A 24779-nucleotide genomic window follows, 5' to 3' on the forward strand; every position below is an offset into this window, starting at 1 on the left:
CCCATTTGCGGGAGCGCCTAGCAAGTTAGCATAGCTCGCCTTTTTTCTTCTCCGCCTTCCTATTCCCCCCACCCCTCACGCTTTCTCCTCCCTCCCAGTTCCTGGCTGTGTCAAGCGGCGGCCGCCACCACCAACGTGGAGAGCAGAAAGCTGCCTCCGAACGTTGGGGTGGCTTCGAACGGGCTCCTCGAGCCGAGGCGCGAGCGGTAACCGTTGGACGGTACCAACGGCCTTTCGTTGAGGAGAGACGCCCCGCCGGGCGGTACCGATTGAGACAACCCCGCACCTGTTGGTTCTTTCTTTCAACCGCCTCCCCGCACCCACTCGGGGTTCCGGCGGCTCCCCCTCAGCGCGTCAGGCAGAGAAACGCCCGCTCGCCCCGCCGCAGCCGGCTCGAACCGGAGCAGCCGCCGCCATGGCCGAGACCGAGGAGAGGAGCCTAGACGACTTCTTCGCCAAGAGGGACAAGAAGAAGCGGCGGGAGAAAGGGAGCCGGGGTGCCGCTGCTGCCGCCGCATCCTCGGCCTCCTCCGCCTCCAGCGCGCCGGGGGGAGCTCGGCCGGCCGAGGGGGGCTCCGGAGCCGCCGCCAGCACCGCCTCCTCCGCCAGGGCGGCGGTTAAGGTGCGATTGGAGGAGGGGGGGGTTACGGTATTGGGGTGCGTCGTGCCCTGGAGTGTGTGTGGGGGGAAGGAGGAGGGACCGGCTCTCCCGGGCTACGCCAGCCCTATGCAGGGAGCTCACGACGCGCCCCCGGCGGCTTCCTTTGGGCGGCGGCGGCTTCCTGCCGGCAGAGGGCGGCGCTGCGGAGCTGGCCAGGCCTCCGAGCTCGGCCCCGGCTGGGTGGGGGCCCTTTCCCAGGCCCCGATGCGGCAGCGAGCCCTGTGCGGTGGCTGCCGCGGCCAGCGGGGGGCGAACCTGTGGCTGTCCGGTGTCTCTGGGCTGCCCCGCACGTGCTGGGCCCTGAGCGCTTGTCAGCTCTCACGAGGCAGTTTCGGGGGTCTCTGCTAGAGCTGTGGGGCTGGACACGCCGAAATCGGCCCCAGCTCATACCGATAAGGGGGGTGGGCGGAGACTAATACCGTTAAACTGGGGGTGTTAGCTGCAGCAGATGCATCTTATAGAAATGTAATGGCAGGAAAATGACCAAGCCAGGCTTTTGCTGCAGACACATGATTCTGCTTTAATGTGCAAATCCTTCAAGCCGGCCTAATATCTTTATACTTACACAATGTGTGTTTTCCAAGTGTAAAAGACACTGTTTGCAACCTAGAAGCTTAATATATCTATTCATAAATAAGTACATCTACCCTGGGCAGCATTTGGCTGACCTAATGTGATTTAGTAGTTGGAAATAAGGAGGATCCATCACCATGTGACTAGCCAGCCTTCTAGAAACTCCAGCAAGTGTACCACGTGGCTCTCTGGAGCTGTGGTCTGTGGACCTCTGAACCAGAAGGGACCCATTTCTATGTGCACCAAATCCTTTGTATCTCTGCCAATGAAGGCATTGATTGCTGATAGCTTTTGTGAGTGTAGGGAAGCTGTGTAGTGAACAGGATAGCATGCAAGAGAAAACACACAAATTGTTGTAATAGGTTAGACCACTGTTCCATGTAGTCCAATATCCTGGCTCTGACAGTAGGCAATTCCAGATGCTTCAGAGGAAGCTTTGATAAACCATCCTCTAGAATAACTTCCCCAGAGGGAAGTTTCTGCCATAATGCAGATTAGTTAGAGGTTGAGGGTATGGGAATCTGAGACCTAAGTTACATTTCTAACTTGCCCAGAGTTAGTGATCAAGTCACTTAACATTTCAGTCCACATTCCTAAAATAGAGATAATAGTTAATTACTTTAGGTTTGTTTAAATAGAACACAAAAAAGCTAATAAAATGGAAAATAAGAACTTAGGAAAATCTTTTAATTTAGAAAATACTGATCTGGCAAGTTTGCCATTCGAAGGTAATCTAAGAAATCTTAAATGCTTCAGATGGAGAGTAGCATTCTTAATGAAGGAATAAAGTCTCTAGGCAACCCTCCCAGTAACATGAAGTCATTTGCTATTAATATTGCTACTTTGAACCAGGTCTTGGTAAACAGATATTAGCTTAGCAGAGATAGATGTAAATGATAAGGGAAGAGTCCTGGGATAATGCTCTGATAAGAAGCTAAGCCCTATGCCTCTTCAGCTGTTGGGGAAAAACAAGGGTGCTGTTACAGACCCTGCATATGAGGTGTTAATCTTTCATATCCGTCTCAAGGAGTTTGAAGACGTCCTCCTTCCCGAAAAACACTGAGAAGGATGAAACTTGTTCTCTGTTTCAGCCTTTTGGATGCTGTGGAGGTGGGGTGGGGTCTCTTTCTCTCCCTCTCTTGTCCTACTCTTTAATAGTGGCAGAACTTACTAGTACTGCTGCTTGTAATTTTTTCAAGGAGCAGGGTAAAACTAACATGAGTTTCACTGCCATTCATGGGGTTCTGAACGGATGCTATAAAAGTAACCAGAATCATAAATTTAACTCTGCAGCTTGGCAAAATTATGGTCAACAGCAGAGGCAGTGCAAATGTTTGTAGTCAGGAGGGACGACATTGCGTGACTTGCCAGTGTGAAACACATATAAAGTAATTTTTGTAACCATAGGGAAAAACTAACTTATTTTTAAAAAATTCATCCTATTTGCACCCTGTATGTATTTTACCAAGCCATGCCTTATACAGCATTTAAAATGCAAAAGACCCTTAAGTCATATTCTGGATCTAGTTAAAAGTTAATCCTCAATCACAACACTTTATGTTGAAATTGGCATCTTCATGGGTAATTTGATTTGTATGATCTCACTTTTAATTGAGAATCTCCAAATATATTAAAAAACACATCCATCATGAACAGCATGAAAGTAGCTAAATGTACTAATGCTGTATCTCTTGTCCTGAATCCCAGCAGACTATTTTAATATGTGTAACTACTAAGTTCAGGTGACAAAGTAGATGAATAGGAAATTTAAAAAATGAATTGCCTTTCCATATCTTTTTGGCACACTGGTGCTGTAGTTTCTGTACTACTTGCACTTTTAGTTCTCTCATGGTGTGGAAGTGGTAACAAGCTTGTAAAAAAATTATTTTTGTACAGGAAGAGGATGAATGGAAGGAATTCGAGCAAAAAGAAGAGATTGACTACAGTGGGCTCAGAGTTCATTCCATGCAAATAAGGTACCACTTTCTTCCTCCCCCCATCTATTACTAAAAATAGCTTTGTTTCTAGATCTAGTTCTGCAGAATCTGGTTTAACAAAAGGTTTGTAATACAGTGTAGCCAACAATTCTATGCAGGCAAAAGTGAATTTGGAATTTGAATCTATCTATCATTTTAAAAAATTTCATCCTAGTCAGTAAGGAGACCCTGAGATCACTTTGTCTTATGTACTAAGGCAATTTTGAGTTCTCGTATTCAAGGTGGTGTATCTGTAACCCAGTCCACTCTTCAGCCTTATTTCCTAGATTTCTCTTGTTGGGGTTTCCAGCTCCACACAAAGCTTTGCTTTTTGGCACAACAGTAGTACTAAAGGTTTTGTGGCGCCAGAATATTGATCGTCTTAGGTTCAGACCTTAGAGAAGAAAGAATTCTTCACCTTCTCCTACATAGACCATACCTTAGAGCTTTCTTGGAGGGAAAAATCAGTACAGGACAGTCAGACCATCCAGTTTCTTCGGTCATTTCAGCTCCACCACAGAAGTAACTGAATCCATTTACCCCACAATCCACTCACATTCTTGGTGTGATAAGAGTCCTCGGCCTAAACATTGTCACCCCGAAGAGAGGAAATAATACAACCACTGGCTTGTTGGGTATTGTCCAATAAGGACTCTTCAAGCCACTTTCTTCTGTGGCTATGGGGCATGTTAGCGTCCTCTGTCAGGGACTCCCATGATTTAATTGCAAAAACTTCTCATTTTTGTGTCCCCTCTCTGTTATCCAGCAGATCCCTTCTGTGATCATCTGTTAACTGACGCCAGACCAGGCTACTTGGGTAAATCCTGGCCTAGGATACCAGCCTAGTTTGAGGGAATAGGGGAAGGGTGGGGGTGGTATGACCACAATTGTACAGAGCACATGGTATAATCATTTGTTGAACATAAAAGACATTAACTGGGTGACTTGATTTTTCAGCTGAGTACCCTTAAAACGCAACACACTTATTCTGAACAACACTATGGCCATGACTTGCGTGAACAGTCAAGTGGGCACTGTCAGTTCTTTTCTTAAAGGAAGCCAACTCCTGGTCTGTGATCCTGTCCACAAGATCTCCACACTATCACAATGGAACACAGTAGATCAGAGGTCCCCAACACAGTGCCCGTGGGTGCCATAGCCTACTGGCCGCCGGAAAAGCAGATGCTGAAATGCCGCCGAGAAGCGGCAATGTCAAGAAGCGCTACCGCCAAAATGCTGCCGAATTCTGGCGGCATTTCAGCAGCGACGCCTCTTGACGTTGCCGCTTCACGGCGGCATTTCGGCAGCTGCTTGTCCGGTGGCCACGGTCCTCAGCGGCTAGTCATCCGGCGCCCACCCATGGAAAAAGTTGGGGACCACTGCAGTAGATTATCCATGGATCTCTCTGAAGAGAGCAGTGGTTCTTAACCTGTGGCCCAATTAGCACACAGCTGTAGCCCATGTGACATCCTCAGGGCTGTATAGGTATTGTGTGTGTATGTATGTATGTATATATATATACTTGTTTTTTCCATGGAGGTCTAATCTTGCAAGTGTCTAGAGATACTTGGATGTCCAATTTGACACTTTAAAACTCACTTTTCCAGAGGGCAGGTGCTTGGAACTTTATGAAAATTAGGACCCCTTTAAAATGCCTAAATCTTGCATCAAAACTACTAATTGCTTATTTTTGCCTAATCTAAGCCTGATCTAATTACCATTACAAAAGGCTCATTCCTTCTTGGTCATAATGGTAGTTCCATGTTAACCGAGCAGTTTTTTGCCCTCAGAGCTGCTAGTCCTGTTGTTGTGTGCCCTTTAATATTTCTTCACCAACCTGACCTTCCACATACCCACAAATATCACTTAGCTGTTCAGAGACTAAAGGGAAGTAACCAGTAAGAACTAGTTTAATGACCATCTCATTTCTTTTTCTGGAAAGATTTTGCTAATCGAGCTTTCACCAGAACTTGACTTGCATCTTCCAGATGTGCTTCTTTCAATGGAAAGTCTCTGCAGAATGGTTTTTTCTTACCTTCAAGGAAAGAAAGCATTTTCAGAGTGCCTGTCTTGGATGCTGGAAGTGCCCCACATAATACGATGGGATTCCTGAATATGCTCCCACAAATTCTGTGTAAAATAGATCTTCAGTCCTTTAAAACCTGTTCATAAAGTACAATTCCCTGTATTGAAAGCGTCTCTTTCAATTCCTAGATTTCATTTTTTTTTCCAGCTTAGCTTTTGTTTCCTATCAAGATTACTACTCACTGCCTTTACTTCAGCAAAAAGTCCTTGGTCCTGACCTATAAGGTATTGTGAAACCACCCAGAGCTGTGTATAGGTGTCTTGAAGCTTTACAGTTTTGAAAACTGACACAGGCCTGAATTCTGCATTGTGACTCATTCCATGAAGTCAGTGGCTATTTTGTAAGCATAGAAGACTCAGGTTTTATGAAGAGATTTTAATCAGTGTACATAGTTCCCATCTTGAGGCTCTACTGCTGTAGATACATCCCACTGTCAAAGCCCTACTCCTGAGGGAATTCTGTGCCAAAAAATTATATGTTCTGTGCACAATATTTTAAAATTCTGCATTTTATCAAAATATTACAGTATAATCACACCATTTTCAATTATTTGCTAGCAAGTATTTTTAAATAAATTACCAAAATAATTGAAATGATGTGATTATATTATATTTCTGTGTTGTTTTGACAATTAAAATATGCAGAACTTTGCAGAATTTTAATTTTTTAAAAAAAATTTTGGTGCAGAATTCTCTCGGAGAACCAGGGTTATGTGTGGTGCAGTCTGGGTGCAGGCAGCTTGGTGGAGGGTCTGGGTGCAGGGGGGAATCTGGATGCACAGGGGCTCAGTGCGGGGTTCTGGGTGCGGGGGGGGGGGGATGAGATTCTGCAGGGGAGTCCAGGTGAAGGTGGTTAGGGCTCAGTGGGGGGAAGGGATAGGGATTGGGACCCGATAGGGTGGGGGTTAGAGTGCAGCTGGTTGCAGCTGAGTGGGGTAGGGGTTTGGGTGGGGGGAGGCTCCTGATGCAGGAAATGAGGCTTGGCAGGGTGAGAGCTTGGGGGGTTCTGGGTGCTGGGGGGCTCTGATACGATGGGGTGGGGCGGTTCCAGGTGGGGAGGGGGTCACTGTACAGGGAACTGCTCTTCCTGTCTGCCCAATCCCTGTGCATCTGGATCTCTCTCTCTCTTCTCCCTCCTCCTCCCCCCGCCCTCCCCCCACGCTGAGCCTTGACCCCTGCACTTGAAACCCAGAGCCACTGCACAGAGCTTCCTGCTGCCAGGGGAAGTTTCTGGGGCTTGATCTGACCTAGCCCTGGCTGCTCCATGCGGGGAAGGGGGAGAGGGGACTCCGTCTCTTCTACTCTTTCCCCCCCCCCCCAAGAACTAATGTCCCTGTGCAACTGGGACATCCCCAGACCCCCCCCGGGTGACCAGCTGTCCCAATTTTAAAGGAACAGTCCTGATAGTTGGGACTTTTTTTTTTTTTTTTTTTAATATGGGCTCCTATTACCCCCACCCCCATCCCGATTTTTCACACTTGCTATCTGGTCATCCTACTCCCCCCCTCCCCCTTCTCCCCCAATGATTTACCTCTTCTGCATGTACGCACGCACGCACACCCCAACAGACAGGTCTGAGCTGGGAGGGGTGAAGTGAGTGAGCACTTGTGCAGCTTCTCTTTGCTTCTCCACAGAAACCATTTTCTGCAAGGAAGCAAAGGGAATCTGCAGGGCGGGGGGATGTTTTTCTGCCACGCTGCAGGGACACAGAATTTCCACAGGAGTAAAGTCCAGATAACTTGCTCTTTTAAATCCATCTGTAAATCGTTTTGCTAAACTAAGTGTATCAACATCTGAAATGCTTAGCTAATGTGGCTATTTGCTTATTTTATAACCTGACTTTACTCATTAGTTTGGATTTTCACTGACCAAAAATGAATGCTGTGAAAAATTAGTATAATGCTGATATAAAGTAAGAAAAATGACTTCACTGTTCCTTAAGAAATAGCCAAGATAAAATTTAAAATCTCCAACCAGGTTTGGCTCACAGGCATAAGGAAGGAAGTCTCATGGATTCTGCTGGCAGGAAATACAATTCTGTGACAAGTGGTATTTTAGAACATAAGCTTTCATTTGCTGTTTCTAGCCTTATGGTTGCAGGGAATCTTAAACACTAACAGAAGATTAGGGCTTCTTGAATCTTCAGGCAGTCTGACAGCAATTCTGAGGTATAAATTGCTCCAGTCACTACAGTGAAACTAATTCAAACCTCAAGATGGCAATTAAATGTTGACAGCTTACTATCTGAGAAATATCCAGCTAGAATGGTGTTCGCAATCATGGACTCCCTTCTGCTCCTTTCTCAGATGTCAGATATCTCAACCCCACCTCAAATAACTGCCAAACTCCAGCCTTTCCCTAGAAAAAATTTCAGTGCCTAATTATCTTAGGACAAAAACTTTGAGCAAGATGAAATCTTAGGGACAGCATAAAACTGACCAGCTAGTACAATATGTATATTCTGTGTCTTGAGATCTGTATTCACATTCATTTAGATAATGAAATTTCATGAGTTAAAAGTGAAACTACTGCAGAAGTTGACACTGCGTATCCCAAGGCTTGATGGCTAAGTTGTTTTGCAGTTGTAGTCTAGCCACTCCAATAATGAGAAGATGGCATTGATATAAGGAAGGAACTGAAGTCTCTTTTTCACACACTGTATAATCTTTTTGGCAAGTGTTTAAGTCTTTTGGTTACAACATGCTAACTACTATTCCACTAGTGAAAAAGAAGATGATGAAGGTGAAAAGAGAGAAGAACCAGGTGACAACTGGGAGGAGGCTGGTGGTGGTGTAGAGAGAGCATCTGGTCCTTGGAACAAGACAGCTCCTGTGCAAGCACCTGTTGCTGAAACTATTGGTAAGTTTTTCTTGTCTTTTTCACTGGCCTGTAAAGGCATACCAATTTTAAATCCAATTCTTAAGAAGTTGAGATAAAAGTCTCTGGTATTACTCCTGCTCCCAGAGCTCCCTGTCAATGTTTGTAGTACTAAACTCTCAGGGGTAGGCAACCTATGGCATGCGTGCCAAAGGCAGCACTCAAGCTGATTTTCAGTGGCACTTACACTGCCTGGGTCCTGGCCACCGGTCTGGAGGGCGCTGCATTTTAATTTAATTTTTAAATGAAGCTTCTTAAACATTTTAAAAACCTAATTTACTTTGCATACAACAATATTTTAGTTATATATTATAGACTTATTGAAAGAGACCTTCTAAAAATGTTAAAATGTATTACTGGCATGCGCAACCTTAAATCAGAGTGAATAAATGAAGACTCGGCACACCACTTCTGAAAGGCTGCCGACCCCTGGAGTAGACTGTGCTGCCAAAGGTATAAAATAAAAAAAATAGTTTTCTAATTTAAGATATGGTAATCTTGAGTGTTGTGATAGGAGTTAATCTTTTAGACAGAAACCTTTACATTAATAGGGTCTCCAAAAACTGAAGTGTAGATCAGTTTTAAACTTGTATCTTACGATACATCTTCATAAATATAGCTAATCTAACTTCCCAATGGAATATAGACTAAATTAAATACCTTTCAGGAGTGGTATGGGAGAAAATAACATCCAATTGGTATAGTTTGCAAACTTAAGCTTAGTTTCCTCATTTGATCTGTTCCCCCCCCCAATACCTGAAATACTGCCATGATAATTCATAATCACATAGTAAATGAGCAGAAATATTTGTAGTCATTATCTGACATTTAATGTAATGATTCTCAAACAAGATTCAATAACTAGTACATCTGTATAAACATCTACAGTCCTTCACTCTTCCTGATTATATCATGGTGAAAGGATTGTCGTCTGATGTTTTGGTTGGGGGGAGCCTTTAAATGTAATCTCTGTCCAAAATGACTTAGTCTGCTACGTCCACTAACAAATCTATCATAAATAGTCTCTTGCTTTCTCAGCACACTTCTCATTTGAGGTATGGTGAGGAAGATTTGAGTTGCCTTTGGCACTGCCTTGCCTCTTCTTTTGACAGCTTCTTGCTTTTTTGCACAAGCAGAACCCTAAATGTAGTGCTAGAAATGTGACAGAACTATGAAGGGATGCAGAAGGAAACTATTGCTTCTTTCTGAGCCAACTTCCCTTTTCTCCTTCCATGTGTAAATTACCACAGTGGTTACAATTCATAATCCAACTCAGTTTGGACAAGCAACCTACTGGAGTATGTGACAGTTGGCCAACTATGCATGGCAGAACCAATGCTCATTATAAAGGACTCCGTCTGAGTTTAGAAATTCTGTAAATTAAAACCTATAGTGCTCTTTGTTGGCATGTACCCAAGTGTTTAAGCAGACTTCAGATGGAGGCATGGAAAGAGAAGTGGATGACTAGAGGATAAACTCCTGTTTGACTCAGTCAGATCCTTTGCAGCACTTCCATCAGAAGTTTTAAGCCAAAACCATATAGCTGTCTCAATGTGGAGAGCAACCAGTTCCCTTGAGCCTTTAAGTGTACCTTGAATAGATTAAGAAGGCTTTACCAGAGGACACAAGATAGTCACCCTTGAGTGTAACCAGCAGAGTTGCTGTGGATTTAAGGGTAGTAGGGGTACCTAACTCAAGCTCAGTTGTATTAACCTAAATGTGTAACTCAACCCTTAATCCGATATCCCTACTTCATTGATGCTGTTTCTCCTAGGCCCCTGATAACCTGCAGAACAGCTGAAAGGTCGTAAACTGACTGCATCTAAAAACTCTTAAATACGTTACTAAATGGCATCTTAAATACAAAAAGCTAAATTATGCTTTTATTTTATGACTGATCTTATAATAAACCCTGCTTTTGGTTATCAGGAAAATTTAAAATTCTTAAGATTCTTACAGTGGGATGTAAGAGCTCTTGGAATTGGAAAAATCCAGTTAAACTTAATGATGGTGGGGCACTTGATCTAGCAATGTCATGCAAGTGTATTCTTCCCTCCTTTACAAGTTTACAATAGATTACATTTCATTATTTGTTAGCAGATACTTCAGTCTGCTTTGAGGCCATAGGCAGTTTCTTTGAACTAAATTTGGAAAATATGGGGAATACAACAACTTAAAATTTAGCTAGTAATCACAAATGTTAGCAATTACTCTCAAGTTCTGTCAGGTGGCTTTTACCACCTGTGACTACGTGGTGCTGTTGTAAAACTGCACTTTAATTTAAAAAGGTCTAGTAATTAGTTGGATAATCTTGAACACTGTCACTAATGAACCGAAACTAAGATCTTAGGTATTAGATCAACTCTTAGGTTAGAATATCTGACCATTTTGGAAGCAGATAACAAAATAGGGCCCAAAATCAGAGTTTAAAAATAAGGCTATACACTTTTTTATTTGTCTAAAACTCTGCTAATAAATTCTTAGTTACAGAAACCCCTGAACCAGTGCAATCCAGTGGTGTATACCGACCGCCTGGTGCTAGGGAGACCAGGACACGGAAAGCACCACAAGGACCACCAGAGATCTATAGTGATACACAGTTTCCATCATTGCAATCCACTGCCAAGCATGCAGATAGCCGAAAGTAAGTATGTTTAATCAGTTCCTCTAAGATGCCTATTTAAAATGCTTTCCCATCAGAGTCCTAACTCCTTATTTGGTGTCAGATCTTGATCTTTCCACAGAGGTCAGTAAATAGCAGAAATGATTATTTGATGGGGTTGGGGTCTGAATTGTATCATTCCCCTTTATGGAGACCCCCGCCTCTCCCCAATGCATCTCAAAGGTCTGAGGAGTGGGACTTCTCTTAATGAGGAGAGGGCCAGACTAGGTGATTACTACTCTCCTTGGCCACCTAATCCCTACGTTCAGGGATTTCCTTAAATAAAACGCTGCTGATCTTGACCGTATCGAGTTCCTTTCCATGTTAACCAGTGCTCTGTGGCAGCTGTCAGCAGGGAAGTAATAGCAACATGCTGCTTGAGCAGAGCTGTGTTATGGGCAACTTCAAAAGGTGTTGTTGTGTGGAGCAAAGGGAGGAATATTGTAGACAGTGTTTCTGCAGTTATTACATTTAACTGTGAGTTTGGAGGGCCCCGAGTGACTTTAAGGAGACTCCAAAGTGACATTGCCTGAGTTTCCTATCCCTCCCATAGACTCCTTCCCTGCTGAAGGGTTAAATAGACCTCTAACTCATCTGCTCTTATCACTTCTTGATGTGGCATTGATTGGTACAGCACAGTCGCATAAGCTTTCTTTCTGGTCTAGTTTGGTGTCTGCCAATTGAACAAGCAGTGTTATCAAAGATGTCTTGGCTTTTCTAGGACATGAGCAGTGTTACTCTTAAAGACCAGCATGAGAAATTTTGAATTATACTTGAGTAACATACTAACTGCAACACAACTCTTTCCATATCTTCTACATGACTGTTGGTTGTTTCATGTTGCAATGTTCAGACCTCACTGGGAGGGGAATGGGTCTCTATTTTCTATCACCTTTGAGAGAAATGCTATAGCATGATTTGAAAGTGTTAACCATATGTATTGCATTATACAGTATACCATATTGGAATGGAATTATGGAAATGAAGCCAACAATGTAATCTGAACAAATAGCACAGAAAGGGCAAGAGGTCTACTCTAGAAATAGTCTATGCAACCTTCTGTTCTCTTGGGGAATGCATGGATATCCTGTGGAATCCAACCCACTCACTTTACTCTGCATTTGTAGTGTAACTTTCTAATTTTGGTGGTTTTGGGGTGGAAATTGGCTAGGAATTTCACAATTCAGAAGCTAGTGAATAAGACAATTACTGACTACATTTATTTTCCCTTAGGGATAAAGAAATGGAGAAGAGCTTTGAAGTAGTAAGACACAAAAATAGAGGTAGGGATGAGGTCTCAAAAAACCAGGCACTTAAACTTCAGCTAGACAACCAATATGCTGTGCTTGGGGATCAGTAGAGCTGCATACACATTACAATTAAGGAATGCTTTTTTGGTAACCCTCCTACTAAGGTAACTAAACTACAGCTAACGACTATGATGAACATACCATCTTATTTCTGCTGGATCTGCTGCGGCAAGTGCAGACTACTTTGACATAAGTGATTGCTCTCGCACTATGGAAGCATAATGTGTTACAACTTTCTTCTCCATTGGATTTGGGGGAAATTAATGTAAATGGTTGAACAAGATTCATCAGTGTTCTTTAATTACTCTGAAAAAGTATCTACAGTCAGTGGTCATTTCAAAATCTTTTTATGTTCAGATACTGAGCCTTCGTAAGGGTTGACTACCTCAGACTTGCTGCACTCATTGTGGACACCATGTGGATCACAACTTCTGGAAAAGAAGGTTACAACTGTTGTAGTGGCCATCTGAAACTTGAAACCAGCTTCTCTACTGGGTTCCTGTCAGAAATCCTGCAGAAGTCAGCCATTTGGTTCTGATTTGCTATAAATAACAAAGATTTAAGTGACCTTAATGAGAAACCTGTCTGGTGTCCCATCCTGAGGAATCCTTTCATATGTAGCCATAGCCTACTAGAGACTTTCTGGAGCATACCACTTTCAAAAACTATCAAAGTATAGTACCAAGCTGTAGTTTGTTTACCTTTTTAGATAGAGCTGTACTGAGGTAACCGCAAAACAAAACTCATTCCAATACAAAATTGGAGGGTGTATGGGGTGGGGATTGATTGGGCTGTTTGCATTAGCCATTTTCACAGTTGTGTTCAAGCGTTTTCTTTGTTCTTCTACCAAAAAATGCCTTCCCTGTTTCTGGTATAAAATTGCAGTATACTCGAGTAAAAATGTGAAATACGTTAATAGTGATAAGTTTATCTTGGTTTTCATAATTGGGTCGCTTCTCTTCCTCTGAGGGACTAGGACTTCAGTAGGCTTTGATTTGGTACACAGCAGAAGCCTGTGCTCCCACTCTAGTCTTCAGAACATAATTTCAAAAAATACATGCAGTATACAGGGCAGTAGTAATATTAACCTCAAGATGAGTTTTTCTGTTGTAGCAAAAGTAACAGCTGTCTCCAACCAATCCTATCGTATATGGATAAGCTGGTATAAGACTCTGAAGGAAGGATAACATCAAACCTAGAGAGATTTCATTTGTTATGGCTGCTTCAGATCACCATGTGAGCTTGCAAACTGTTCCAGGCAGAAATCCTCACTTTAAATGGCATTTTCTCAACTGCAGGAAGCCTAGTGACAATGGAAGGAGTGACAGCTTTGTTCAATTTTTGGCCAGCTCTATTGACTTAATTTAGTGGAGATAAATACAATGACATGTGTATGCTAAAGCTATAGGATAAATAATACCCAGTTGCTTCTATACAATGAAAGAGAATCTGACAACCACCCAAACTCCCCCCGGGCATACCATCTGTCTTTCCCCTTGCTTTGTTTAGTTTGTTTTTAGTATGCTAGTTAAGTGAGTAAGCACCTCTTTCCAAATCTAGGTTTCTCCCTGTAAATGTGAATGCCAAAAGGAGGAGCTGCAGACTTATTCCCTTGTCCACTTCATACTTGCCAATGGCAAAACAATCTTACTGATGTGGTAGTACTTTACGTATTGGAGACCAGGCTTGGTGGCTCATGCAGAAATTACGTGGTTAGTTTCCTTTGATTTAATTGCTCTAAAGTCTGTTTCCTTTGAAGTCTGTAAGAATCTTGCTGTTGACTTCAGTGGGATCAGGGCTTGACCCGGTTCTCACAATGTGCTTGGTATAGAACTGGCCTTAAAGCCCTTGTAGAGTTAACTTTCTCAGTAAAATTTCCAAACTAGCAGCTATGATTAGGTAGACTGATCAAAAGACAAATTAAAAAACCTGAAGACTTTATTTTGAGACTCAAAACCACTAAAAGTAGATTTACATGGCTCAGAGTCCAACAGTATTAATGTATCTTTCCTGAAAGAATATCTGTGCCAACAAAACATTCGTTGGTTTATGTCACTAAAAGTTTAAGATTGTCCTATTTGCAGTAAAAGTGTCACTCAATCACATGGTAGAAACCTGAAATACTAAATCCCAACTTTGTTCTGACATTTTAAAGAAGAATATTGGAATTGTTAATGCACATGAATCAAGTTTTTAATATACTGTATGATGGGTAGATGAGGCTGTCCATTGTACCTTTATTTGAATTCTCAGGCATGGTTTTGGCAGTGCAAGAAAACCTGTAACATTAATAAATCTAATAAAGTGGAAATATACATGGATCCTGGAGTCAAATGTATCTTTACCTGTAGTCCCAGCCTACACCATGCAGCATTTAAATAAATGGAGGATAACTGGATAGCTTTGGGACATAATGGAGGTGTGCAGTCATTAAGTTCAAATCCAGGTCAGAAGAGCCAAAGTTAACAGCTCATGGCAATGTTTGGTACTACATAGCCTTCATATAGTGTGGTAGCTGGACTGGGGCCTCTGGATAGTATCTAATTCAAATCACCATCTGTTTTTAGCCCTAAGTGGCATTCTCAGCAGTGTCCATAGACTGAAAGGACACAAAATGGACTAAGTCTTCACCTTAAAGGTGGGTCCTCTTCTTTGGAGTTTACTACTCCCTATTCAGTGGATGGAAGGAGGTTTTTAAGACTACTCGTGAAAAGTCACACTTTCTTAAACACAATACATGTCATTCTAAGTTCTTGCTAGAATATCTTCACAAAACAAGGCATCTGGAATTTTTGTAGGGACTTTTCTGATTAAGCAGTCCATTTAGGGAGTTTAACAAAATCCAAATTAAGGCATGTAACTTCATTTTTTTGTTAAAGGATGATATTTAGCACCTTACTGCAATAAAACAAATATTATTTTGAATCACACTCCTTGCAGATGTAAAAATGACCTACAAGTACAATGACCTGTCTGAAATGAGGTTCGGATTTATATGGCTGCTATATTCCACTTTAATTAAACATGATAAATGTCATTTGAAAATTATGCATGAGCTCTGAAGCCTTATTTTAAAATGAAGAAAATTGTCACCTTTACAGCAGAAATATAGTCAAAATATCAGTCAGTGGTATCTAGTTCTGTGCAACTTCAAATGACTTTACTTGTGTAAACACTCATGTGGGTAACATAGAGATTTATGATGTAAAAGAGCATTTACCTCAATGCGTGTCTTAGGCAGAAGAGAGATGACACACAATTAAAAAGCCATTAGTATAAGAGAGCGTCCAATTACACTAAAATTGGTGCACAAGGGAATAGTTTAGATTTGAGTTTTTGATGGCAACCTAAGTTTTTTGGTGTATGATAAAATTGCTAAAACTGGAAAAACTTTAGGAGGTGTGGGGAGGGAGAATGTGCTTATACTATCTCCTGGGGCTTTCTCCAAAATAGGATTTCCAAAACCTCAGCTACAGGAATATTGGCATGTACGCTAATTAATTATATCAGAAAGATGTAGAGCAGAGTTGCTATTTAATTCAACTCTGTTACTCTAGACTTGTCTTGCTTAGTCTCAATCCAAAAGTAATGAAGCAATAGCTAAATAGCTGCCATGCATGGTATTTGATTTCTACTACTTTTTTGTAGCCAGCTTTATCAAACTTTTCCAGGGAAACTCTCCTAACTTTTTTAAAAATCTATTTTTAAATCATTCTTTTAAGTCTTCTCTAGGGTTCTCTGACTTCATGGAGGCTCATTTCATATCTGAATGTGTGGCCTTTGGTTTGTAGAAACTACTACACTTCCATATGCTGAAATTTTTAACCCATCTGATTTCCTTGGTCTGCTCTGAATTTGACAGCAACAAAGACGGCAAGACTCCTGGAGGGGAGTTTGTTTACTCTTGCTATGAAAGTCAGCATCTCTTAGACACACAGAGGAATTCTTTAGTTATGACTCTTTGCCTAAGTGCCAAAACTCGATGATAGTCGAGTCTTTCCTTGACATAACACAATTTCAGGTAACATAAACATGCTGCTAATTACACTCTCAATCGCCTACATCCCTTTACCTCCTCAGTAGTGTGAGCTATTCAAAGAAATGTACTTCAGAAAATACACCTCTCTGCTTGATATGTATGATGATCCTGCTGATTTAAAAAATAAAACCAGATGTCTTTGGCCCTTAGCAAAAGCTTCCCCCTCTCCCCGGAGCACAAAAAAGAAGCATCTTCATTCTCTTGTGCAGACCTGTTGTAAGTCTGAGCATCCTGCAGTTAGTTAATCTGTTTTTCCTAAATAGACTTCTAAGGTAAGACTGGGTATGGGCATTTTCATTCTAAACTCTGTTTTTGCTGAATCAGGGTTTAAGTGAGATGGTGGTAGAAAACATGCTTGTAAAATTTTAGTAATCTAAAACAGCTGTGTCTGGCACAATACTCGATAGTAAAAACTGAAAAACTTCTGTGTAGAGTTGAGTAAAAACTTTCAGGGAAAATATAAATAGAAGTTAAAAATCAAAGATCCAAGTTTAGAAGGGGAGGTGTTATATTGGGTCAGCTTGAGGTAGGGAGAAGGATATTCAGTTTATATTAGATGTAAAAACTTGAGCAGAAGACACCACTCAGATACAAATTTTATATATAATATAAAATCTTCAATGTTAGTTTGGATAGAAAAGAGGTACTGCTTATTAAGGAAGTAACTTTGTTTCTCAAGCACTAGTGTAGCTGTTGTATATTCAGTTTCAGACACAATGATACAGGAACAATTTGAAAAGGGGAGGGAACAAAAATAAGGCCTGTAAGTAATGGTTAAAGTGTTGTGTACAGGATAGAAGAAGGAGGTTGTGTTGGAGGAAAAATGCAATAGCTTCCGTGCTGAAGAATGCTGTAGAGATGAAGAGGAGCAGTTCTTGTTGGTCAAAGGTGACCTACACCTAACAATTTAAATTGAAGCAACGAAAGTTTGAAAATCAAGAGCGAAGGAAAGCCTCAGAATGCAAAAAAATACATATTGGGAAATGGCCTTTGGTGAGGTTGTGGAATTGTCATCTGTACAAATCTTACAATCAAGTCTCTAAACTACCACACCTGTTTTCAGTAAATTAGGATAGTGCCAAGTTGCAAGATCCATTTATCTTGAATAAAACAATAAAATAAACTGTAAGATCTAATTAAAACAAAAATAATTTCCCCCTCCAACTACTTAAATAAAAATTGTGACACTGATCCAAACTGTTGTGAAGATATCCATGTGTATTTCCTTTTTTATGAAGCAGTTTCTAATAGTATGTTTGATTAAATTTTTATATGCAATTGCTCAGTTACAGTAGACTATATATCAAGCTTAGTGAAGTTTCAGTGGGCCGCCTAACTAGAATATGGATATTCAGGGTGGTGTACCAAAGTATTAAGTCCTCAGAAAAAGAGTGGCACATCTAGGAAATCTGACATGGAAGATCTGGTCCAAAAACAAGCAAGAACAAGAGGAAGAATGGTCAATAGAAGTTAAGGCACAGGTCTAAGAAGCAAATCTGGGTTCTATTCTCAGTTCTTTCACTGACGTGCTGTGGAACCTTAGGCAAATAATTTAACTTCTGTTCCTCAGTTTCCCCAGCTGTAAAACAGGTCATATTTCCCTACCTCACAGGGGTGTTGTGAGGCTTAATCCATTCTTTGTAAAGTGCTTTCAGACCATTTGATGGAAGGTGCTATAGTGTGCAGAGTATACAAATGAATTAGTCCAGTGCTGTTGGTTGTTTCAGTTATAATAAAAAGATATCTGGATTAGTTTTCAGTACAGTAGTTCAATACTACTTTAGGGAAAGCTTATATCTATGAAATGTAATATACATTCTATTATATTTAAGTATTATGGGATCATGTAACTACAAACTTATAATCCATACATTCAAGGGGCATAGTTAAGGTTGTGCATTCAACCTTTAATTGGCATTTCCTGATTTTGTGTGATTAACTATGCAACCCTAACATTGTATTAACATAAGTTGTTTTGTTTTTTGCATGGAATATATTTAAAATCAGTTTTGTCATTTTATAAACCCCATGATGGAAATAAATTTCTGTTCACATTGTTGTTTAATACCCATCTTTTACAATTTACAGTTTTAAAAGTTTTATTTAAATGTGAACTAGGAATGTTCACTGATGATACAAGTGTATTCACGGAGCATTTACTCGTAATGCGAGTTGGTTGCTTATAAGAGGAGGTGCTCTTCTTTCCCCTCTCCTTTTTCCTCCATTAGTGATCTTTCTTCTGCTTATGTACATTGCCATAATAGCCAAATGCCCATTTATGCTAGATACTGTGGAAACACATAAGAAGGCCTAGTTCCTGCCCTGAAAAGCTTACAAACTGATTTAAGACAAGAGGACATAACAATAGGAGGAGACAAGAGAAGGGAGGATAAATAATAGTAATAAGCCTGGTTATTTATTGTCCTTCTGTTGCTGGGAAGGTGTCTGTGAAATACTAGTGTGGGCAGGGTGATGGGAGGACAGGTGCGAAACATACAGCCCTGGGGATGAGAAGAATGATGGAGGCAAGGGTTGGGAGGAGGAGAGCAGGAAGTATGCTACTGAACAGGTAGGATGTAAGAATAAGTAGAGAACAGTAAATATCAACATAACTTGTCAAGTAACTGCAGCTGGAGGACTTGGAGCCCAGGGCGCAGATGTGAAGAAATGTAACTGACACAAAAAGGCTCTTGAAGTTGTATCTCCTTTGATATTGGGGATTTAAAGGTCTACCTTCAGTGCTCTTGCTGACAGTGCCCATGTATGTTGGGAGACCAGGTGGTCCTGGTGGGGGCATGCACCAGGTCCGTTTCCCCAAGCAGATGCCCTCTGGCTCTTGTGGGTGTTGAGCTGGAAAGAAAGGGGGAGGAAGGTTGGCCGTCACTGCCTGGCTCCTCTGCTACTGCCATCACCTCCCTCTGCTGGTGTTTTATCATCACAGAACCCAAAATTAGCTGTTAATGATTGAGAGAACTCTGATGTTTATTTCCCCTCTCCATGTGAGTATAGTGGTTTATTGCCATTCTCCAACAGATTGTATCAGGTATTTCAGGGGAGATTCCTATCTGTAGCTGACCAGTGAGTCCTGAAGCATGAGTGATAACCTTTCCAATTTTTTTATCCTAGCTAGTGTAACAGCAGATATTCTACATGAGGCAATGAGTTCTACAGATTAGAGACTGAGTTAAAAATGACCTTTCAAGGAGTGTTCTTTTTTCCCCCTTGATAAATAGCAGCGCCGCTTTACCTTGACTATCTGCTTTTCAGTTGGCGTCTCCGATCTTTAGCCCATCTCTTATTTCTTTTCTCATTTCAAAACTCAATAATCCTACTCTTGCAATTCCTCCAGGTATGAAAATCTTCTTTCCCCTACATCTGATCGTTTTTTTCCTTTTCTTTCTGTGATATCTTTTGATATGGTGATGAAAACAGAGCAATATTCGGCATGAGGACCTGTGAGAAAAATATATGCCATAATATTTTTCCATATTCTCTCTTTAATGCAGCCTAACATCTTATTCGCTTTCTTGACTGCAACTGCACATTGAGCAGAGGTCTTCATCGAGCTGTCCATGGTGATGCCTACATCGTCTCCTTGAGAGATAACAACTAATTCAGAACCCATCAATGTGTATGAATGGTTAAAATTATTTCCAATATTCATTACATTGCATTTGTTTCTGTTGAATTGTATCTGCCTTTGTCTTGCCCAATTATAAAGTTTGTTAGTTTCTTCTGGCATTCACCATCCTCCCTAGTGTTGGCAAACCTAATAATTGTACATTGACAGCAGTTTTTGCCACCATGCTATTCACTCAATCTTCAGCTCACAAACATATACCACCATTCTTGCCAGTAATCGCCGTGGCATGCCCCTATTAGCTTCAGTTTATGTGCAGACTTGATAATTTCTTCTTGTTCTTTATTTCCTGGCTTTTATCCTTCTAAGTTATATTTTCTTACTGGTTCAATTGTGATAGCAAAGAAATCATCGAGTCATGACCTTGTCCCATCTTCCTGAATTCATATGTATATTGCAGTCTTCATTGGTTAAAATATCTTCGTGTTTTATTTTTAAACTGAAAACCAAATTCCTGATCCTGCATCTCTTTCCAAAAATGTGAAAATTTCTTAGATAATTTCCTTTGTGCTAGCAGCATCTCCCACAATTCTGGATATCTGGGCTGCTCTGTCTCTGAGGCTCACGGAAATGGATCAGTGTTTTGGCATTACATGGTCTGGCCATACCTCTCTGCTCCTGCTTGCTGCCAGATGAGTTATTCCCAAGATGTGAAAGCTGCGTAACATTAACAAACATTCCAGAGATGATAAAATAACTATGTACATTAGACCTAGGAAGATGGTAATGATTCCATTTAATATCTGACTGACTCATGAGCCATCCGGGGGCGTAGGATTGTGGGAGACTACTAGCAGAAAGGAAATCATCAGTAAGAAATTTCTGTACTGCAGACCAGAGTCTCCCACAATTCTGGACATCTGGGAAATAGCAAGCAGTGAATGGAGGTAGGGAGAGTTATGAAATAAAAATTTGGTAGCAAGGAAGTGCGTGAGCTCACTCAAAATCTGTACTATTTTTTAACCACTGCCTGCAGCACCTGTTTTCCAAAGGAAGCCTCTGCAGAAGATAGAAGGTCTACTTTGTCGTGCTTAATGAAGTTGTTAGCTGTAGATCAAGTGGCCGCTTTGGAAATTTCCAAAGAGGACACGCTTGCTCATTCTGCCCATGAGGTTGCTAAGGATCTTGTGGCATGCCCCTTGATCTCCTGGGAGAGAGGCCTTTGGTGATCTGTAGGCTTCCACAATACATAATCTAATCCATCTACTGATGGAGGACTTGGAAGTTCTGATTCCCTAGCATTTTGGGTGGAAGGATACGAATAGTCATAGATTCGGTATACTTGAGATAGATATTCAATGCTCTTCTCACCTCTAAGGTGGACCACACCTTTTCAGTTGGATATTGTGGTTTTGGACAGAATGAAGGAAACACAACTTCTTGGGAAGTGTGGAAGGAAGAATTTACCTTGCAAAGAAAAGATTCTGATGTTCCTAAGCACCACCTTTGTCCTTGTGGAACACGCAGTAAGGCTCCAGTATAGATAAGGCTGCCAGTTCCAAATGCTCACCTGGCAGACATGACAACTGCTAAGAAACACATTTTAATGGATAAATAAATCAAAGTCAGAGGCTCGAAGGAATGGCTTATCAGAGCCCTCAAAACTAGCAGATGGTCCCATTTTGGGAAGAGTGACTTGACCGCTGGTCTGGTTAATTGGACTGTTTGAAGGAATCTGGCTACCTGTGGATTGTCTGCCAGAGAGCCCAGGGATCATGTGAACAGCAATCTACTAAGAGCAGACATCTGACATGTAATGGTATTGGCCTGAAGGCCTCTTTCTATGCCTTCTTGGAGAAAGTCCAGAATGGTTGGAATGCCTGGGATTTGCATTGTGGTCTTGGCACCAGTTGTTGATTCTGGGCTAGATTGAGGAGTATGTTTTTAGTGTTGATACTCTCCTAGATGAAAGCAATGACTTAATGACTATGGAGGACAGATTGAGACAGAGCTGTCAGTTGAAGCCGTTTTGGGCCTGGATTAAGACGAGGACCTTGCGAGAGGATGTCCAGTCTCCATGGAAGCAAGAGAGGGTACTCCAATTTCAGGTCCATCAGTTCGGAGAACCAAGGTCTCCTCAGCCAATGAAAAGTTATCAATATTAACATCACCTATTCTTGTTTTATTTTCTGAACCTCTTTCCCCAGTAGTGGAAACGTGCAAAGTAGGCTCTGCGGCTAACTCTGCGAGGAGGCCTGTATTCCCATTTACCTGGGATCTACCTCCCTGGTGAAGTATTTTTGTCTCTTTACATTTGTACAATTAGCAAAGTGGTCAGTTGAAGGGAGGCCCAATGTTTTAATGATGAGATCAAAAACTTTCTAATTCAGGCACCAATCGGAGTTGTTGACCCTGTGTCTGCTGAGCCAGGGTGGTTTTGACTCAGGTCTCCTTTGATGTGGATTGCTCCAAGGGAAAGAGGAACTGTTCCACCCATCTCATTATTTCCATTACTTCTGCATGTAGTGCTGGACTCCTTGTTCCCCTTTGGTTGTTTATATGTGTGACTGTATTCATATTATCTGATTGAATCAGGCTGTGGCGGGCTGGAACCTTTGCAGAGCTCGCTTGACCACTTTCAGCTCTAGGAGGCTTATGTCTTGAGCCTTTTTCTCCTCATTCCACAGACCCTGGGGTCGCCAGCCCTCTATGGGAGGATTTTGAGGCTTATTCTCAGGTACCTGCTCAGGTTTCAGAGCCAGACAGCTGACCTTCCTCAGTGGAGGAGTCGTCAGAGGACTCCTGGATTTCTTGTGCTTTTTCCTTCCCTCGTTTAGCCTGTTTAGGTTTGTTTTTAACCTTTTTTGTGCACTTTGGGAGCGTAGAATCTCTGCTGCAGCCTTAGTGAGGCCTTTAGTGGCCTACCTTCCATCGGGCCTGGAGCCCTCTTGAGGGATCTGTCTCAGAATCCTCCCTGCTGACTCCCATTCCCCCTGGAAGGGTGAGAGGAGTGAACTCCTTGTTATGGGAGGGAGGGGGGCTGATTAGAAGCCCTACGTCTTTCCTCAAGGCACTCAGGATCCACTTCATGATGTGGGGGGAGGACTTGTGGCCTCCCCTCTTTGTTCAGCAAGGATCCATTGGGACTTACTCCCTGAATGGTCGGGATCCTCCTTGCATTTGATGCCTCTCCCTGCTCTGCAGTGGGATTCGTGGTCCAGCTTCTCCTCCCTCCCCCCCCCTTTGGATTCACAGCTGCATCAGTGGATGGGGGACCCCACTTGCCTGTCTGACTTGTAGCCCCAGGACCTAATGGGAGTTAGGGATGGAAGCCTGGGTGCAGACTGAACACAACTTGCTATCTGTGAGCCTGGGAAGGCTGCCTCGCATATGCAGCCCTGCTTGGATTTGACCTAGTGCTTTCTTGGCTGCTTTGCCATGCCTGTATGGGACAGGCTCAGGGAGGGTTAAACCCCTGTGGGTTTAACTGGCCTGGGGAGGAGAAGAAATACTGAGGAGGGACAACACGGCTCCCCACTACCCAAAAAACAGGGCAGAAAAGTTTTAAAATAGGTGTGAGGGCAGAAACAAAAGAAACCACCACTGGCTGCTGCTACAGGAGGCAGAGAATTTGACAGCAAGCAGGAGCAGAGGTGGTGTGGTCAGATTTTGTGGTTCCAAAACACTGATCTGCCTCCATGAGCTATAGAATAGCCCAGATGTCCATTTTGGTGGGAGATGCTGGGCTGCAGAAAACACCAGACTTGTCCAGACCAGATTGAAACTGTAAACACAGCTTGTCATTTACAGGAGCATACTGGAGAACTAATGTAGTGCTAGGTATATACAACAGATGCCTGACTCATTCTTGTGCAACTTCATTGACATCAGTGGAGTTACTCCTGATTTACACTCCTTTGAGATCAGCTTCAGATCCATTAGAGCTTGGGCTGGGACTTCTTTTGAAGTCTGTGTTGTTTTCTTGTTCTCTTTTGGCTACTTAACAAGCTGAACTTGTTGAAGTCTTATACTTCACTCATTTTGAAAGCAATTAATGAAGCAAAAATTATACCCTCCAGCAGACTCTGTTTCTCCAAGCCCTCCTAATCAGGACAGTGGCTTAACTGGCATAGTGCTGTTTCTGCTGAAGTATTCTAAGCAAATAGATTTCACGCTGTTATTTAAGAAACAGTAACCCATTTCTTTTGCATTTAGTTACTACAGCAAGATAGAAGGAAGAGTGGTCAAAATAGGGAAGTAGTTAGTAATAGCTACAAAGCAGAGTGAGGCAGTAACTAGTAGTTTGCTAGTTCAGCCACAGAACTTGTGCTTTTGGACACAGTGATGTAGCCAGATGTTAGGAAAATCTTTAAAGATATGGGAGGGTGCTTTGCAAAGAATTTTAAGAAAACGTCTCGGTGCACAATAAGTTGATACTGAACTTGCTTTCAAATATCATACATTGAAACATCAAGCCGCAACAATTTAGTGTTTCTAATTCCAGCTTAAACAATGGTGAAAAGGAGCAAAAACAGACAAATAGCTACCATAATGTCTAACGTAGTTCAAAGTCTACCAGATGTCTGGAAAAAATTATGGCTGGTGATGGTTTGGTACAACAGAAATTTTTTTTAATTTAAATTGAAGTAGAATCACAATTCGACCTGGTTCTGTGAATCCCCATATGGACCCCACAGTTTGTAGTAGAAGATTGATGATGGCCCTTATAATGTATATTTATGGTCATAAAGAAGTTAGTACATTGGGCAATAATTTTGACAGTGAATTTTACTATGGTTTACTAATTACAGCTTCTGCATATGCCTCAGCTTCCAAAGCGCACACCTCTTGTCCTTTATCCCCTATCCAACGCTGTATTTTGTGACAGTTCCTCTGAAGAAAGCTAAAGAAAATAAAATTTATTTTATCTTTTACAGTAGTGACTGTTTTGTTTTCAGGTTGATTTTACTTCCTCAAGCCTCTTTATCTTGTTAAATAGCCTGCCCAGCAGTATTG

The 24779-nt window shown here is 41.8% G+C and overlaps 1 protein-coding gene across 4 annotated transcripts; it reads left to right on the forward strand.

Annotated features, from left to right (window-relative positions):
- On the forward strand, positions 1–24695 carry CDV3 (CDV3 homolog). Of its 4 annotated transcripts, XM_034760939.1 has the most exons (6): positions 1–622; positions 3131–3210; positions 8018–8154; positions 10657–10816; positions 12068–12117; positions 12502–18248. In XM_034760939.1, the coding sequence occupies exons 1-6, from the start codon at positions 416–418 to the stop codon at positions 12516–12518; spliced, it is 651 nt and encodes a 216-aa protein (XP_034616830.1). In that variant the 5' UTR covers positions 1–415; the 3' UTR covers positions 12519–18248. The 4 variants fall into 4 exon arrangements, with proteins under 4 accessions (XP_034616830.1, XP_034616831.1, XP_034616829.1 ...); XM_034760940.1 differs by lacking the exons at positions 12068–12117; positions 12502–18248 and adding an exon at positions 19690–24695; XM_034760938.1 differs by having other exon boundaries at positions 2–622; positions 12068–18248.
- The last annotated feature ends 84 nt before the right edge of the window (positions 24696–24779 follow it).

Source organism: Trachemys scripta, chromosome 2, assembly GCF_013100865.1.
Source record: "Trachemys scripta elegans isolate TJP31775 chromosome 2, CAS_Tse_1.0, whole genome shotgun sequence".
In the NCBI taxonomy this organism is placed as follows: Eukaryota; Metazoa; Chordata; order Testudines; family Emydidae; genus Trachemys; species Trachemys scripta.